At 40.1% G+C, this 18,558-nt stretch overlaps 1 protein-coding gene and 2 pseudogenes across 1 annotated transcript in view; 1 reads left to right on the top strand and 2 right to left on the bottom strand.

Moving 5' to 3' along the window:
* The window catches only part of LOC121481354, a 63,615-nt pseudogene extending 56,560 nt beyond the window's left edge, over window positions 1–7,055 (bottom strand).
* The window catches only part of CRADD (CASP2 and RIPK1 domain containing adaptor with death domain), a 175,811-nt gene extending 159,139 nt beyond the window's left edge, over window positions 1–16,672 (top strand). The window contains exon 3 of the mRNA XM_041738439.1: window positions 16,051–16,672. Within this exon, the coding sequence (XP_041594373.1) occupies window positions 16,051–16,352 (302 nt within the window). The 3' untranslated portion in view covers window positions 16,353–16,672. The remainder of the gene's footprint in view (window positions 1–16,050) is intronic.
* LOC121481233 lies at window positions 6,786–7,825 on the bottom strand (annotated as a pseudogene).
* Window positions 16,673–18,558: the final 1,886 nt, after the last annotated feature.

The raw sequence follows: 18,558 nt of genomic DNA, 5'->3' as shown, positions 1-18,558 counted from the left end.
ACCGAAATGCCCATTGACAGGTAATAGATAAATACAATGTGGCTTGTACTCCTAGTGAAATGTTACTCGGCCTCTTAGAAGAATGAAGTTTAGACACAGACTATGGCAGGGGTGAACTTTGAAGACATTACATGAGGCAAAACAGAACCGATCCAAAAGAAAAAATATTTGATAATTCTCCTTATGTGAGGTGCTCAGAATGGTCAAGTTCATAGAAGCAGAGAGTAGACAGTGGTTACCAGGGGCTGGGGGTCAGCGGGGAGTGGGAGCCGATTGTTGGGTATTGAGTCAGGGGTGATGACAAGGCCTGGAGACAGATGATGTGTTGGCAGCATAACAGCGTGCATGTACCTCATGCTACTAAGCTGTAAGTCTAAAGTGGCTAAGATGGTAAAGTTTATATTATGTATATTTTACCACAACAAAAAAATGTATGTCAGAATGTTTTTTCAAATGTATCTCTTACTTGTCTACTGTTACTCCAACAGATTTCAGGAATTGTACTCGAATTGCTTTTTTTTATTTAAAAAAATGACTTTATGTATTTATTTGACAGGCAGAGAGCACAAGTGAGGGGAACAGCAGAGAGAGAGGGAGAAGCAGGCTCCCTGTGGAGGAGGGAGCCTGACACAGGACTCGATCCCAGAACCCCCGGATCGTGACCTGAGCCAAAGGCAGATTCTAACTGACCGAGCCACCCAGACACCCCTTGAATTGCTTTTTTCGTATGTGCTATAAATTTGTTTTCTTCAGAGTGCCAATAAGTCCCAAACCTCCTCAGGAAAAGGTGTATATGTGCGCGCACGTGTGTGTGAGTGAGTGAGTGTGAGGGGATCGAGGTCATAACCATGTGTATAGATGGAGCCAAGGTATTAGAAACTGAGGTAGAAAAGTCACCCAGCTGCTGGCTTCTCTCTTTGCTTCTTCTGTGTGGAGATTTTGTAGGAAATTGTATATGTCCTGTTTCAAAAATTCAAAGTCTAAGGCACATCCTAACTCTGTAAGTTTCAAGTGTAGAAGTTTAGGTAAAAGCAGAAGTACGAGCATTTGTCACCCACATGACTGTGGAAGTGAAGTTCATTCATTTCGAAAATATTTATGAGCACATGACGTGTTAGGTTCTGGGGACAGAACATGTTTTTGGCACAACCCCTCCAATTCCTCTAAGCAGGACCGGCTACATCATTTGTGGGGCCCTGCACAAAATGCAGGTGCAGAGCCTGTTGGAGCAGGATGAAGAATTGCAAGGTGACGGCAGCAGAGCCCTAAGCCAGGCTCGGGGCCCTTCCAAGTGCAGGAGGGGGGTGGCCAAGCGCTAGTGCCCTGAGGGTCCTGCCCAGAGGGTCACGGCAGTGCTCGGGTCAGTCTGTGCCCAGCGTGGGGACGGCAGGGCCCCGAGCACGGAAGCTTCTCACTGCCGTATTATACTGCACCTCGCTTTGGTTTAAGGAAATCTCTGGTGTCCTTATATCTCAGCACTTTGGGGATTTTTGTGAGCCTGATTCTGTGGCCTCCTCCCTATCTCTCAGCCTCGCCCTGCCTGCCCCTTTTCTCAGGGACCTTCAGTTGGTTTCCTAGGATTAAGAGTCTCATGGTTTGTCTCCCTCTCTGATTTTGTCTTATTTTTTCTTCTCTTCCCCTGTGATCCTCTGTTTTGTCTCTTAAATTCCACCCATGAGTGACAAGCTGCTTTTATTATTTTTTAAAATATTTTATTTTAAAGAGACACACAGAGAGAGAGACAGAGACACAGGCAGAGGGAGAAGCAGGCCCCATGCAGGAAGCCCAATGTGGGACTTGATCTCAGGACCCCATGATCACGCCCTGGGCCAAAGGCACGCGCCAAACCACTGAGCCACCCAGAGATCCCCAAGAAGCTTCTTTTAAAATCTTATTTTGTTATTGGACTATCTGATTATTATTATTATTGTTTTACTGTATTCATGTTCCTATTATACTCTTATTAAGTTGTTTTATGACAGAAGACCTTCTCTTACTTTGGGGAACTATGGATTTTTGGGTTTTTATGTCAGGTTTTGTTTTTGTTTTACATAATGTTCCCTTTGTAAATCTCTTGTTACTCTAGTGTGTTACTCATTTGCCATCATATCATTCCATCTTGCTCATTATGGAGCAGCTGGGTTCTGCCTCTGGTGCTCTGATATCACTAGGGTGATTTCTCCTCTGTGACCCCTTGGGGACTGGCTGTTTCCTTCCCTTGAGCTTAAGGACACATGTGGGCAAAAGACTCAGGGCAGGGGGTGAGCACAGCTGAGTTGTTTGTTGTGATGTTTAACACCTGTGTCCAGCGGTCCTTCCTGGGCCCTCGTGAAATGCCTTGTGACTTCTGTTCAGGGTAGCTAGGCCTTGTTCACATTTCTGAGTTACCATCCTCAGTCTACTGAAGTCAGAAGAGAAAAAAATAACAATTCATTCCCCTCCAGATTTTGGGATATTAGAGTGAACCTCTCAGTTAAGTTTGTTGGATAATCCATACAGATTCAGGGAATCAGGAATTAGAGTGTGGTTCTGCCATATTTTTTTTTGTTGACCTATTTTTTATTATTTTTTTGTTCATTTCCTTAAGTATTAGAGAGGATGAAGACTGGAATCAGCCTCAGTTTGCTGTATTTATCCAAAAAACATTTTGGAATCTTTCTCTCTTCAAATTAAACATGGGTGTGGTCCAGTTCAGTATGGAGAGTGGGTAGCTGCCTACGCTTAACCTTGACAATATTTTACTATTAGGGAGTCATACTCCTTTTTCATTTTCTATTCAGTCCCAGATTATGCAGCATAATTTCTTTGGTTTGAGTGCTAAGAACCTAAAGGTGGGAGCATTTGGTAACACCCTAGCCATAAAGTAGGAAGCAGAGCTAAGTGAATATATCGTAATTGTAATGGATCATTGATTTTAATTGCTTTATTTGTCCAACAACATTCATTTATATGTAGTGACTGCTTACTATCTGGTAGGTACAATTTTAGGTGCCTGGGATACATCATTGAACAAAAGAACAAAGCTCTCCTGCCTGTGAGAAGTTTACATTCTAGAAGAGATGGGATGAGTGTGTAGGTGAGGAAGATGGCAACAAAAAATACAGGGCATCTGTGAAATATATATATCAGAAAGTAGTACGTAAGTAAGGGAGATCACAGAGTGGAATGGGTGTTGTGATTAAGAACAGGGTGGTCAGTTGGGGGGCTCTGTTTGATAGGAGTCATATTTGATGGAGAAAGACAGTGGAAGAATGTTCCAGGGAGAGGGACCAGCTAGTGCAAGGCCCTAAGGTTCCAAGCTGGCTGGTGGTTTCAAGGAGCAGGATCAATGACAGGTGGATGGAGTTGACTCAGATCTGTGCAAGTATGTGAGAAAAATTAATGGTACAGAAAATTGTAACAAACTTTTGAAGTTTTTGTACTATTTTGAAAAAATTGATTTTACCAATATTCACTGAGGTTTTGATGTTTTTGTTTTTGTTTACTGTAGGGAGGATAAGTTTCCATCAGTGATCCTTTTTTAGCAGAACAGATTAGCAAAAACCATGATTAAAACCTCAGAAGTCTTTGTTCTGTCTAGAAGACATATAGGGAAAAGCAATGCAACAATAAATGAATAATTGTTCCCTAATGAGAAGTCAAAAAAGATCTGTAGAAAATACAATTGCTTTGTTAAAAAAAAAAAAAAAAAGATAATATAACATGTTATATCTAAATGAGGCTTTGGCAATCATCTGGTTTTACTTTTTACAAATGAGAAAACGATCTGAGGAAATTTAAATGCCTTACCCCAAGTTATATGGCTAGTTGATGGCAGATTCAAATTTAGATAGGAACCACACCTGCTAATTCTTAGCCCAGAGCTGTGGCCACCCTACCTCCTGCCTTTTATTTCAGTGAAAACTCAATTATTGCTAATAGTTTTGTTGTTGACCTTCCATGGGCTTGATAGTCAAATCAAGTTTTCCATTACAATAAGTATGATTTACTTGTATTTTGCAACACAGCCTTGTTATTTGGAGTGGGTGGTCACTTCATCATCCTGGAATCAGGTTTTAGAAAGACTTATTTCTCCACCTTTCTGTGAGGACCACATTGTTCTACTCACAACAAGTAGTTCTTATTAGTTTTCTTTTCAGGGTGCTTTTCTTTCATTTCCAGGCAGCCAGTCCCTCAGCCAAAGGGATTTCTCTTCTGAGCCGCTGCACTCCGGGACCAGGGTCCCTGGGAGGTGGCCCGTCAGGTTGGCTTTCTGTCTGCAGCATCCCCAACCCCTCCGCTCCTGTCGCTCCCATAACAAACCATTCTTTCTCTCTCAAATACATTCTATCATTTGTGGTGTTTTCACTCCTGGTGTTGTCTTGAAATACATATTTTTAATTTTGCATTGGTATAAGTCTCCTTTTTCTTATGTTTTTGCTTTATCCTAACTGTCCAGCATTTCCTCTGTACTCCCTCTTGTTTGTCTCTTCCCCTAGTAATGAGCTCCAAGACTGCTTCTAGCTCCTTTCTTCCCACAGCATTACCTGATGTAGACAGCCTAGAGATTCCAGTTCACGAATCTGTGTGAGGATTTTTCTGGGATCTAGAAACCCCCAAACAGGAGAACTGGGTTATAAGGCATATGTATACTTCCTAGCACAAATAATGCAACTTTGTATAAACAACCTTCTACATGTCCCTTATGGGACTTTTTTCAGAGTTTTTCTTAGGTACATGGACATAGGAGCAAGATTATACATACACCACATTCCAATGGACCCACATGCCCACTGGCTTGTAGAATGGCTGGCCAGTCTTCATTCCCACCAGCCCTGAACATAGTTCCTACATCTCCACAACTCTGCCAAAACGGTATGGTCTAGAATTCTAGGCACATAAAGGGATTTATTATTATTATTTCCATTGTTATTTCTTAAATTTCTGTGTTTGAGCATCTCTCTCTCTTAGTTTCCTCTAATTTGAGTTACCTTGTCATACCTTCATCCTTTTTTTCTGTGGAGGTGCTTAATCTTTCTCCTCTTGGTTTCAGGAGTACCATATAAGTCCAGATAGTCTTGTATATTAACAAGTATCTTTGTCCATTCTGCTCTGTCATCTTGAATGATGATCTCCTTCACTGAGCAGAAATCTTTGATTTTGAGGTAAAAAAATTCATCTTTGGGGGATTCGTTTAAAAACACACTTCCCACTACAGGTCATGAAGGTACTCTTCGTTATTTTTATTTACTTTGTAGTTTTACCTTTTATGTTTGTACCTTTATCCACACAGACTCCATCACTTTTTATGGTGTGATGTAAAAGTACAGTTTTACTTTTCTTTGTATAGCTAGTTTTCCCCAGTTTGGAAAAAAACCTCTCCTTTCCCCATTATAAAATTTTAATTGTTATTACAAGAATTGTCATGTTTGTATTATAATAATGTTATCCCACCCAGAGCACAAATGACTCTCCATTTATACAGATCTTGCTGTGTCTTTTAATTAATGCTTAAAAATTTTCCCATTGAGGTCTTGTGAGATCTTTGCTAATTTAATTTCTAGATACTTTATAGTTTTTATTGTTTCTTTTTTTTTTTATCATATTTTGTGTTTGGTTGGTTTTTGTTTTAAGTTATCTGGCAATTTTACTCAACCCTCTTAATTGTTCTAATGGATTAACCTTTTTTGAAAAAGATTTATCTGTTTATTTGAGGAGGGGAGGGCAGGGGCAGAAGGAGAACAAGAGAGAGTCTCAAGTAGACTCCTTACTCAGTGAGGAGTCCACCATGGGGCTCCATCTCACAATCCTGAGACCATGACTCAGGCCAAAACCTAGTTGGATGCTTAACCAAATATACTACCCAGGTGCCTCTCTAATGGATGATCTATTGATCCTGGACTTTTCTTACATATTAGATTGAATAATCTGAAAATAGTGATAGTTCTGTCTCTTCCCTTCAAATGCTTATACCTAACTTCTTTTTTTTCTTTATAGCTCTGTTTAAATGTAATGGTGACATTGGGCATCCTTGTTTTGTTTCTGTCCTTAAAAGGAAAATGTTTACAAGCTACCTATTAAATCATATACTATTGAAGGCTTTTACAATTTTTACCATGTTAAGTGGGTTCCCCATATTCCTAATTTTTAAAGAAATATTTTTAAGAAATCATGAATACATGTCAAATTTTATGAACTACTTTTTTGCATCTATTAAGATGATAGTGACCTCTTTTGGACTATTGATATGTTGAATAAATTGATCTTGTGATATTAAAATTATTTAATCCTGGGATAAATTCTACTCATTCACAATATCTATTTTAAATAGATTTTTTTTTATAAGAGCATTTTTTTTAAATTTTTTTTTAATTTTTATTTATTTATGATAGTCACAGAATGAGAGAGGCAGAGACACAGGCAAAGGGAGAAGCAGGCTCCATGCACCGGGAGCCTGATGTGGGATTCGATCCCGGGTCTCCAGGATCGCGCCCTGGGCCAAAGTCAGGCGCTAAACCGCTGCGCCACCCAGGGATCCCTAGATTTTTTTTTACTCAGTTAATATTTAGGATTTTTACATCTAAAATAATAATTGAAAAGAACCTGTAATTTTTCTTTTCTTGTATTCTCCTTATCCCGTTTGGAACAAAAAATAAAGCAGCCTAATAAAATAGGCTATAGAGCTTTTTTTACTTTTCTATTTCCTAGAACAGTTTATAGAAGATAAGAAATTAAATGTTTCATAAACATTTGATAGAGCTCACCTATAAAACTGTTCTGGGCTTAGGGCTCTTTAGCAGGGGAAGGCTTTGATTGCCATTTTAATGTATTTAATACTTAGGTCTATTTAAGTTTTCTATTTTTTCCTGCACTAATTTTGGCATTTTATATATATATATATATTTTTTTTAACATCTTAAATTTTTAATCCTTTCTTTACAGGTTACCTAGACCACTTTTGATTAAGAAAACTGTAGAAAGTTAGTAACTACCACAAGCAAACGCCAGGCGGTGGCACGTGTCAATTTTCCTGCTTTGCGGGGTGTCTGAATACACTGCTCGGGGTCTCCGCTCATGCTCGCTGGAATCGGTGGTGGCAGAGTTTAGTCCACAGGTTGCTTCTCCCCATATTTCTTTGTAAACTCTTCAGCGTTCTTACAGAATTTTTTACGGTCCTTAGATTATTTTTCAGCTAGGTCAGCCCGAAGTGGGTGCCTGGGCTGAAGGTCCTTCACCAGTGCTATGAGGGATTACTTGGTTGGTTTTGGTTGTTGGCTTCCAGTTTTCAGCACTAATTACTGGCAGACAGACCTGCCCCTTTTCATCGACGTCTAGGTGATAGATCTTTGTTTTAAATGTGATGTTCGGTGGTTTGAATGGGTACTTTGCTGGAAAGTTGATTTTGATTCTGAAGGCCCCCTTATCATATGGAGGGTTGTCAGGAACAATAAGCCCTTGCCAAGTCAATAAATTAGCTTCATTAACCTGGATGTTACGGAAGTTTTTCATTCCACATTTGTGGATTTCTTCCGGAGATAGATAGATCTATCTCCCAGTGTCAATTCATCTAGATTTTAAAAATGTATTAGTATACTTGTGAATGTTTATAGATTATTGTTCAGCAAATTTTCACTCCTGCGGCCCTGTGAGAAGATTTAATACCCTGTCCTATTGGTTTTGGGCTTGGCCAAAACTCAACCTGCAGAGGCCTTACATGTAAGAGGCCTTACATGTCCTTGAGGCAGGAGTTGTTAGCCTTTTGCTCCTAAAACATGGCTACACTAGAAAGGGACAGTCTCTTAGCTCAAGTTTTTTCTGGTCCAGCAGACCTAAAGCATATGATACTTCTATCAGTGATAATGGTTAATTGCAGTAGAGAGTTGGGAAAGGTGCTATATTACCAAATTCTGCAAAGGAACATATATAGTTTTTAAAAGTGCAACCCCATGTCCAGCCAAGTCACTGTTACTTACATATGTAACATACGTACTTATACTTACATATGTACTTACATCTCAGGTTATATTACAAAATAGTTGAGGTTTAAAAAGAAATTTTATAGGGGGTGCCTGGGTGGCTCAGTTGGTTAAACATCTGCCTTCAGCTCAGGTCATGATCCTGGGGTCCTGGGATTGATCCCTGTGCAGGACTCTCTGCTCAGTGGGGAGCCTGCTTCTCCCTTTGCCCCTTTCCCCCACTTGTATTCTCTCTCATGTGCTCTCTCTCTCTCTCTCTCTCTGTCTCTCTCAAGTAAGTAAAATATTTTTAAAAGAATTTTATGATTAAAATCCTTTCTGTTATTGTAGATTCCTGAGCATAGATTTAGTTGAATCCCCTAGCAACTGCTTATGGGTCTGCTGTGCCTTTCCTTTACTCCATAATCTTTAGTCTATGAATTGTGCTTTTGAATCCTGTATACTTTCTCTTTTTTAGGTCAGTATTAAGGTTCCCACATATTATAGAATATAGATCAAAAAGGGGCAGTCGACCAGACAGGAAGCTAGACTTGTGGACTTTCCTTCACTTGGAGATTGTACACTCAGTCAAAATAGACCAGAGAGTACTGTCTGCATGAAGATTTGTTGGAATAAATAACTTCGTTTTCTAGAACAAATAAAGTCAGAAGTACATAGCTAGTGGAGATTGTGAACTGGAAACTTGACTTGGAGGAACTTCTTGTGTTAAGAATATGATTCGTTTTTTTCCCCACCCTTCCCCCATGATCCTCTGTTGTTTTTTTTTAATTCCACATATGAGTGAAATCATATAATTGTCTTTTCTTAACTCTACGAAACAAACTGAGGGTTGCTGGAGGGCAGGAGTAACTGAGTGATGGGCATGAAGGAGGGCATGTGATGTAATGAGCACTGGGTGTTATATGCAACTGATAATCACTGAACTCTACCTCTAAAACTAATAATATACTATATGATAATTGAATTTAAATAAAATAAAAATTTAAAGAAAGATATGATTGTTACTATACATTGAGTTCCATATTGTGCTCACCAAGGGGGTAAAGATTGGAGAAGGAGGGCAAGAAGTAGAAGACATGATCTCTGTCCATAAGAAGCTTGGGAGGCAGAAACATCCTTCAAGAAACAAAAAGTTAAGTATGAATCTTTTAAACCTGACCGTATATGCAATAGGAATTGGAAAAGGAGATTAATTAAGTATGAATGAGAGAGGAGGAGATGGTTGGAGATGTAATGACCACAGAGATGGGAGGGTACAAAGGGAAATGGGGAGTGGGGCATTTATTCCTTCAAATGGATGGCTTCATTATGGTAGATGGATTTGTTAGAGAATGCTGTTTTGTTTGAAACATGGGAGTTTTAGCTTAGAATGGGATTAAAGAGTTGCATAAAAAATTTAGGATCTGTATAAGAGAGAAATTCTTTAAGTATAGAGGGAGCTATTTAAAACTAGTGGATACTTATGTCATAGTTTCTGGTGGTTCTTAAGCAGGCACAATTGTGCCTCACCCCAGGGTATGTGGACTTGCGTGCTCAGGCTGGGGTATTACTAGTACATAGGAAGTGCAGGCCACAGATGCTAAAGACCCTGCCATACACTGGACAGCTTTGCCCTAAATGCTGTGATGCACTTGTTGAGAAATACCAGACTTCCCACACTTCATTTGGGTTCTATTTGTATAGCTTTTGCTATATCTTTGTACCACCTGTACTGCTAATTTATTGCTCTTATTTAAATTTACTTTTTATTTAAAAATTTACTTTTTTATTACTTTGTCATTCTATATCTGCTTTTTAACATTTATTTACTTAATTCTCGGGAGTCGTAAGTTTGAAATGTTATTTATGCTTTTTAATTGTATTAAAATAGATACATGACTATTCTAATACAGAATGTTCACCCATATATCACCTGATTTCATATTGTACACTGCTAGTGGTATACACATCAAGCTCTGAGAAACAGTGGCCAGATGGTCACAGTGCATTAATTTATAGCCTGACCTGATGTTATGTGGTATATATATCCTTAGATGTTGACACTAAAGCCTTAGGACTCTCATTTTTTAAGTAATGTCATATTCAGTAGAATTCATGAGTTGGAAGGGCCTCATGAGGATACTTTTCCTGCTAGAGGTCAGACAGCACAAACAGCTGTTATTATCTCTTCATGTGTGTAATATCTCCATGGAAGGGCTTGATGTGCTCTTGGATGAATAGCACTTCTGTGCCAGTTATCTTTGCTCCAGCCTGTGTCCACAGACTGCTGGCCATCTTCTAGTTATGTGGCAGTATTCTCAAGGGATATATGACCCTGAAAGTGTGGAGCAATGAGAGCAAATACTGCCCTCACTCCCAAATAATTGGCCCAAAGCCTATGTTGCATTAATAGTTGGCCAGGAATCAGAAAGATGACGGAGTAGCAGAATCACGGAGGCTCCCTCCCCAACACCCAATGAACTGAACCAAAAAGCAGTTAAAAACAAAAACATATGCCAGCTGCAACCAAACAAACAAACAAAAAAAAGCCAGTCACAACTTTTATGCCAATGTGCTTTGAAAAGTGGCAGGCACTTTTCAAAGAAAGGAAACACCCACCCTGACCCTGCAGAAGCAATCCTGGGAAAAGAAGAGAAGGATACAAAATCCTAAGGATCCCTGCTAATTCAAATCAGTATGAAAAGAAGCTGGTGGAGGAGATGAGTAGATGGCCTCAGTAAATGTCAGGAGACATCCTCAGTAAAGGCAGAAAGGCAGCCCAGGGCAGGCCATTTTTGTGCTGCAAAAACTAGACCACAGGAGTGAGTGTGTCCTGGCTAGGGAGAGGAGGCTCTGGTATAAAACATTTCATTGGCTTCCAAAAGAGAGAGCCATACCCTGGACCGCCAACAAGGGCAGGCCTGGTGTGTTCTAGCTCTCTTCTGTGGCAAAACGCTGCATAGCAAGCATCAACCAACCACAAATTGTAGCTCAGAGGAAGAAAGTGTCAAGTATACATTGGCTTACTATAAGACAGCAAACAGTCCTGAACAGAGATGCTCAAGTTAAATGTGCGCAATATGAGGATGTGTCATGACAACTATGCGAAAATGCTATAGCAGAAAAAATGAACATAGCTTGCAAAAAGTAAACATGCAACCTATTGGGCCTGAACAGAAACCCAGTGCAAGAAAACTCAGCCTCACAAGTATTTCGTGCTATAGGAGACCTCAGGATCAATTCAGTGGAAATAAAAACTCAATGTAGTTTATGATAAAACAACAGTGAGACTTTTAATTTTAATTTTTAAAAATTTTTTAATTATTTTTTATTTTTAATTGTGGTAAAATACATATAGAATTTACCATCTTTTCCATTTTTAGGTATACAGTTCAGGAGTATTAAGTACATTCACATTGCACAGCCAACCTCCAGAACTCTTTTCATCTTGCAAAACTGACTACCCGTTAAACAGTTCCCCATTCCCCCCATCCTCTCTCCTGGTAACCACCATTCTTTCCATCTCAATGAATTTGACTACTACAGGTGCCTCTTAAGAGCAGGATCATAGAAGTCTTGTCTTTTTGTTACTGGCTTATTTCACTTAGCATAATGTCTTCAAGTCTCACGTGTGTTGTAGCATGAGTCAGAATGCTTTCCTTTTTAAGACTGTTATTCTGTTTTAAGCTTTTTATTCTGTTTTTAAACTTATTTATTTAAATTCAGTTTACCAACATATAGTATAACACCCAGTGCTCATCCCATCAAGTGCCCTCCTCAGTGCCTGTCACCCAGTCACACAATCCCCCCACCCATCTCCCCTTCTGCAACCTTTTGTCTGTTTCCCAGAGTTAGGAGTCTCAAATGATTTGTCTCCCTCTAATTTTCCCCACTCAGTTCCCTTCCTTTCCCTTTCACTATTTCTTATATTCCACATATGAGTGAAACCATATGATGATTGTCCTTCTCCGATTGACTTATTTCACTCAGCATAATACCCTCCAGTTCCATCCACATCGAAGCAAGTGGTGGGTATTCGTCCTTTCTGATGGCTGAGTAATATTCCATTGTACGTTTAGACCACATCTTCTTTATCCATTCATCTGTCCAGGGACATCATGACTCTTTCCACAGTTTGATTATTGTGGATATTGCTGCTATGAACACTGCTTGTAGTGGCATTCCACTACAGTATCTTTGGGGTAAATACCAAGTAGTGCAATTGCTGGGCCGTAGAGTAGCTCTATTTTTAACTTCTTGAGGAACCTCCACACAGTTTTCCAGAGTGGTTGTACCAGTTTGCATTCCCAACAACAGTGCACGAAGGTTCCCCCTTCTCCACATCCTCTCCAACATTTGTTGTTTCCTGTCTTGTTAATTTTTAGCCATACTCACTGGTATGAGGTGGTATCTCATTGTGGTTTTGATTTGTATTTTCCTGATGGCAAGTGATGTGGAGCATTTTTCTCATGTGCTTATTGCCATGTGTATGTCTTCTTTGGAGAAATGTTTGTTCATGTCTTCTGCCCATTTCATAACTGAATTGTTTGTTTCTTGGGTGTTGAGTTTGAGAAGTTCTTTATAGATTTTGGATAGTAGCCCTTTATCTGATATGTCATTTGTAAATATCTTCTCCCATCCTGTAGGTTGCCTTTTAGTTTTGTGCCAGTGTACTTTGAAGAGTGGAAGCTATTTATCTTGGTGAAGTCCCAGTAGTTCATTTTTGCTTTTGTTTCCCTTGCCTTCATAGATGTATCTTGCAAGAAGTTGCTGTGGCCAAATTCAAAAAGGTTGTTGCCTGTGTTCTCCTCTAGGGTTTTGATGGATTCTTGTCTCACAGTTAGATCTTTTGACCATTTTTGAGTTTATCTTTGTGTGTGGTGTAAGAGGATGGTCCAGTTTCATTCTTCTGCACGTGGCTGTCCAATTTTCCCAACACCATTTATTGAAGAGACTGTCCTTTTTCCAGTAGGATATTCTTTCCTGCTTTGTTGAATATTAGTTGACCATAGAGTTGAGGGTCCGTTTCTGGGTTCTCTATTCTGTTCCATTGATCTATGTGTCTGTTTTTGTGCCAGTACCATACTGTCTTTATGATCACAAGTTTGTATAAGACTGAATAATATTCTAATGTATAGTATACCACATTTTGTTTCTCTTCCATCCCTTGATAGACACCTGGATTGCTTCCACTCTTTGGCTACTGGAAATAGTGCTGCTATGAAGATGGGTATAGAAATATCTCTTTGAATCACTGCTTCAATCCTTTTGGGTATATGGCCCAGAAGTAGAATTGCTAGGTCATATGATAATTCCATTTTTAGTTGTTTGAGGAGTCACCATACTCTTCTGTAGCAGCCATGTCATTTTACATCCTCACCAACACTTGTTATTTTCTGGAGTTTTTTGACAGTAGCCATCCTAATAGATCTGAGTTGGAATGAGAGTTTTAAAAGATAGACTGAAGAGGGGTGCCAGCGTGGCCCAGTTGGTAAGCATCTGACTATTGATTTTGGCTCAGGTCATGATCTCAGGGTTGTGAGATCAAGCCGCATTGGGCTCCGTGCTCAGAGGGAGTTCAGCTTGGGATTCTCTCCATCTCCTTCTGCCCCTCCTGCTCTCTCTAAAAAAATAAATGAATAAATCTTAAAAAAAAATTGAAGAGCCAAGAAAAGAATTTGAGGGAAACAAAACCCCTATAATATGAGATTTGACCAGAAAAAAAAAAAACAGCATAAGCATAACCATCAAATGAATAGAAAAAGGCATGAGATGATCACAGGAAAGGAGTAAAGTAATAAGGCAGAAAATGATAGTCATGGTGATGGGGAAAGGCATCCAGCATCTGGAACAGAAAAAGAATGCAGAAATACAACCCAGGAAAATTTTTCTGAAAGAGAGGAAGAGCTAAATCTTTGGTCAGAAGATCATCTTGAAAACAGATAGAGAATGACCAAGACCTATCCTGATCTAAAGCTTTCTCTCTCCCCTTCTCTGCCTCTTGCCCCCTGCTCGCATGCATGCATTCTCTTCTTGCTAAAAAAACAGACAAACAAAAATGATATAGGCAAGAAAAATCATGAGATACGAGGAAAGGAGAGGAAATGTCAAGTGTTAATTATAGAGTGTTAATGTGAAAATACATGGTTTATGTCTTAAATTTTCATATATTTTTTTACTGGCATTAAATCGTGTGTGTGTGTGTGTGTGTGTGTGTGTGTGTGTTTTCGTGGTGGTGTTTGAATATTTAACTATAGGTCAGAAAGCCATTTAGTACCCCGTCTGTTTCTTTTTTTTTTTCCTGTTATATTCAAACAAAATTAAATAACCCTTATGAGAAAAAAAGCAATTAATACAGAATACGTGCGTGAAGAGATGTCCAGAATGTTCACCAACTCTAAGTACATATTGGATAACTTGTTTTTTCTTTTGTACTTTTTTATGTTGCTTGAATTTTTTAATGAACCTGCATAAAAGTGCCCATATTTTTATACAAGCCATAAAATCATTACTGTTAATATAAATATTGGTCAGTAGTAGCATCATTATTTCAGTTGTTTCCTAATCATTTTTTAAAAATTACAGTCTTGACAAACACCAGAAAGAACCCTTGACAGTATTTTTTAAACTTGTGCCTAAGATATTTGCAACTGCTTTGGGATAAAAGGCATGTGCAGTGAAAACAGCTATTCCAATCGGGTGCTTTTTGCCTTCTTATTGAATTCATAAATCTAAACAATGAGCTGGTGAGTGTGAAGTGGGATTGACTCGGATTCCCATGATCCTGGTGACAGAGAATGTAGTACAAATGTAGCGCTGTTGTACACATGACTGTACCAAGAATATGAAAACCTCACTTCTAGTTCTGGCCTAACCAATAAGCAGCACCAGAATTTTGAATGTTTAGCGTCCTTCTCAATCTTTGCACTTTTGCTACACTGAACTTCTTTAAAAAAAAAAAAAAAAAAAGATTTTACTTATTCACGAGAGAGAGAGAGAAAGAGAGAAAGACAGAGAGAGAGAGAGAGGCGGAGACACAGGCAGAGGGAGAAGCAGGCTCCGTGCAGGGAGCCCGACCTGGGTCTCGATCCGGGGACTCCAGGATCACGTCCTGGGCTGAAGGCAGGCGCTAAACTGCAGAGTCACCCAGGGATCCCTGAACTGCTTTCTTTTCTTGAATTTGCTGTGATCTTCTGCTTCCGGGCCTTTGCACAGGCAATTTCCTTTGCTGAGGGCATGCTTCCTTACCTTTCCCTTCATTGGATTCTTTCTCACATTCAGGGCTTAGCTTTAACCTCCTTCCTCTAGAAGGCTGTCTGCATTGTAACTGATGGTACTCTTACTGGATATGCCTGGCACATCTGTAGGCAGTCACTCAGTGTCATGGTTCCTCAGCAGACTGGCCTCGGGGAGACTGGGATATAGGAAGTGCAAGGTCAGGTTCCCTCATTGCCCTTCTACAGCATGTGCTATCTCTCCCTTTGCTGGGCCCAGGGTGGTAACTCTCATCCTGCTACCTCATGGCCTCTGAGTTTCATTTTTTTCTCGGCAGGCCTCTTTGGTTCTGCTTCTGTTAGAGACTGCAGCGTTTCTTGGTAATGTTCGAGTTTATCAGCAGAGAGTAGCTGTCCTGGTTAGCCCATTATCCTCCAGCACTAGCCATTCCTGCAGGAGAGAGCGCCACCCCAGTGCCAGAGGGAACTGGGGCCCAGGCTGTCATTCTTCATTCTCTTGGAACCCCCTGCCTGGCCTCTCTGGTGAAAGAGATGATAGTGAGAAAAGCATGTTATAAAGCTGTATGTGCCATGTAATGCCAAACATATGTTTTATACATAAAAGACAAAATCAAATTGTTATCACTAAGTTTCTCTTGTGGGGTTCCCAGTTATTTTTATTTTCTTGTTTTCACATTTTCTGTAATAAACATTTCCAAAGATGCTAAATGGTATTTTGTAAGCTCCTGTATGTGACCTTTTACTGAGCAGCCCCCAAGAAGACTAGGAAAAGTTGGCCCTACGATATGAAGCATTGTGCTCTTCTCCCCACAATTTCCATTTCTGCGCCCATCTGATGTGTTTGTTTGCTCTTTTCACCCTCATATCTTTCTTTTTCCCAGATGACTGGATGACTGGTTTCCCCCCGCACATCCTCAACCGCTCACCATCGGACCGGCAGATTAACCAGCTGGCCCAGAGGCTGGGCCCTGAGTGGGAGCCCGTTGTGCTGGCTCTGGGACTGTCCCAGACAGATATCTACCGCTGTAAGGCCAACCACCCCCACAACGTGCAGTCCCAGATGGTGGAGGCCTTCATCCGCTGGAGGCAGCGCTATGGGAAGCAGGCCACCTTCTGGAGCTTATACAGAGGCCTCCAGGCTGTGGAGGTAGACCCCTCGGTGCTCCAGGACATGTTGGAATGACCCCTGCATGCTCCACGTCATCCTGTGGTTGGGGGAGTGTGTCCCCAAGTTGTGTGTGCAGAATCTTAACTTTCTCCAAGGGCAGGTGGTTCTGGGGGGTTTTGGGGGTCTTTTCTTTTTAATGAACTTTAGATGAAAGGAGAAAATAGGATTTCCAGTATACATTACTTGAAAGGTCAGATTACTCAGTAGCTCTCCCACATTGACTTGACAATTCATTGTTTTTAACTGCTTAAAGATTGCATTGTTTTAATTGTGCAGGTTTTTAATTTTGTGGGTGCCTTTTAATAAACTGGTAAATCATAATGGCTCAAAAAAAATTACTGTGTTATCACATTACATGTAGGTGTCCTGTATATAAAGCATCCACTTCTGTATTGCCTGGGAACTGACCTATGGATTTTGCTATTAATGGGGATGATCATAAAAAGTTAATTTACTACATATAATATGGCCCTTTTGTCAGATAGGATTGTTTGTTTTTTCTCATTCCTGTAGTGCATAGATTAAGAGTGTCAAATAACATAGTTATTTTTTTGAAACAGAATTACTAGTAATAACAAAATGGTTATTTAGTTAAGATAAATTGCTCAGGCAGGGTGTCTACATTAAATTCAAGACAGTGAGGCTCCCTGCAAGACCAGTTCAAGTACCAGCATGCATACCTGAGCCCTTCATCTTTAAAAGATTGCTTAAGAAAATCCTGTGCCGTTTATTTAAAGAATTTATTTGGGGAACAAAGGAGGATGTGGTCTTTCCATTGGGGCAGTCATGATTGAAGTGTTATGTTCCTAAGGAGTATGATTTAGTCTTCTGTCTTTTTATTAATGACACTTGGTATTTGTCAAATGCTTTACTGTTTTCAAGGTTTTTCATATATGTGGTCTCATTTGAGCCTCACAAAAATCCTGTGAAGTGGTTGGGCAAGAGAGGTGAGCCTCCTTCTGTAGTGAGATCAAGTGATTTTTCTGGGGGTGAATTGTCTAGAATGTCCAATGTCTTTGGAGCATTTCTCCTTTCCAACTGCTCCATGCTGATTCTCCTCCTCTCTCTCTCACATGCTCCTTGAAGAAGCTTGAGTCCTGCTCTCCTCCTGCTAGCAACATTGCCTTGGACAAGTTGCTCCTCTTCTCTAACCCTCTACAAATGAGGACATGAGTGTCCCCTCCTCCAAGGTTTTTGTGATAATTAAAAGAATGTCTGCCAAGGGTTCATCTAGTGCCTGGTCTTTAGTCAGCTCCCAGGAAATGGTAGCTGCTAATTTGCTGCTGTGGCTGCATGTGGCTAAAGTTTAGAGGCAAAGCTGAATAGTGGCTAAAGCTGAAGAGACTGCAGGAGGAAGTGCTGTTACCATGTTTCCTGCTAAACTTTAACATGTGATGTAATTTATTGACTCTCCCATGGGTCCAATCAACAGAAAGGGAGAGATAAACATTCCCACTCTGTGATCTGTTCTTCTGAATAACTGGGGAGTCTATTTCCTAATCCTAACCAAACTCAGGACTTTTTTCAAAGGGAAAAAAACTATACTTTTTACCTCTCTCTATTCCAGGACAAGCATATAGAATGGTAGAGTTGAATGTGAAGTGGGTGCTCAAAAAGGTGACAGTGGCATGTCGATTGCATTCTCTCAGATGTCTGACAACCATATTCCCTTTACTGAAAAAAGATCAGTTACTTTTTACAGTTCAACAAACAGTTCCAAATGATGGTCTTCTGGCCTCATAAGTTCTAATTTTCCATTTTGTAGCACAGCCATTAATTCACTGTCTTGTAAAATTTATAGACTTCTGGCCCCATCACTGAGCTAGTGATAGCCTGTACTTCTCTGGCATCTTCAGCCAATTGCCTGTCATTCTGAACCTTGGACTTATTACATTGTATTTGCCCCCCTGAGTTTGCTAATAGAGAGTTGCTCGGACTTTTCTTACCACATTTATAGCCACGTGAGTAAGGCTGTGTTTGTAGCATCTGACTAAATGGGATTTTAGAAGTGGATCTGATGATTAGCTAGTTCAATTTCCCACCATTTGCTTGGAATCAGAATCTATCATGTACAAAGACACTTCAGTGCTTTGTGAGCAGCGAAGGACAATTTGTGATGGACTGGCCCATCCGGGGCTGCCAGGGTCATTAGAGAGCTCTGACTTGCTGCCCTTAATGAGCAGGGTGTCTCCACCATCAAATGGCAGCTGCACCTGCTGGG

Source organism: Vulpes lagopus, chromosome 23 (assembly GCF_018345385.1).
Source record: "Vulpes lagopus strain Blue_001 chromosome 23, ASM1834538v1, whole genome shotgun sequence".
NCBI classification, from domain to species: domain Eukaryota; kingdom Metazoa; phylum Chordata; class Mammalia; order Carnivora; family Canidae; genus Vulpes; species Vulpes lagopus.
This window is presented reverse-complemented; position numbering and strand designations above follow the sequence as displayed.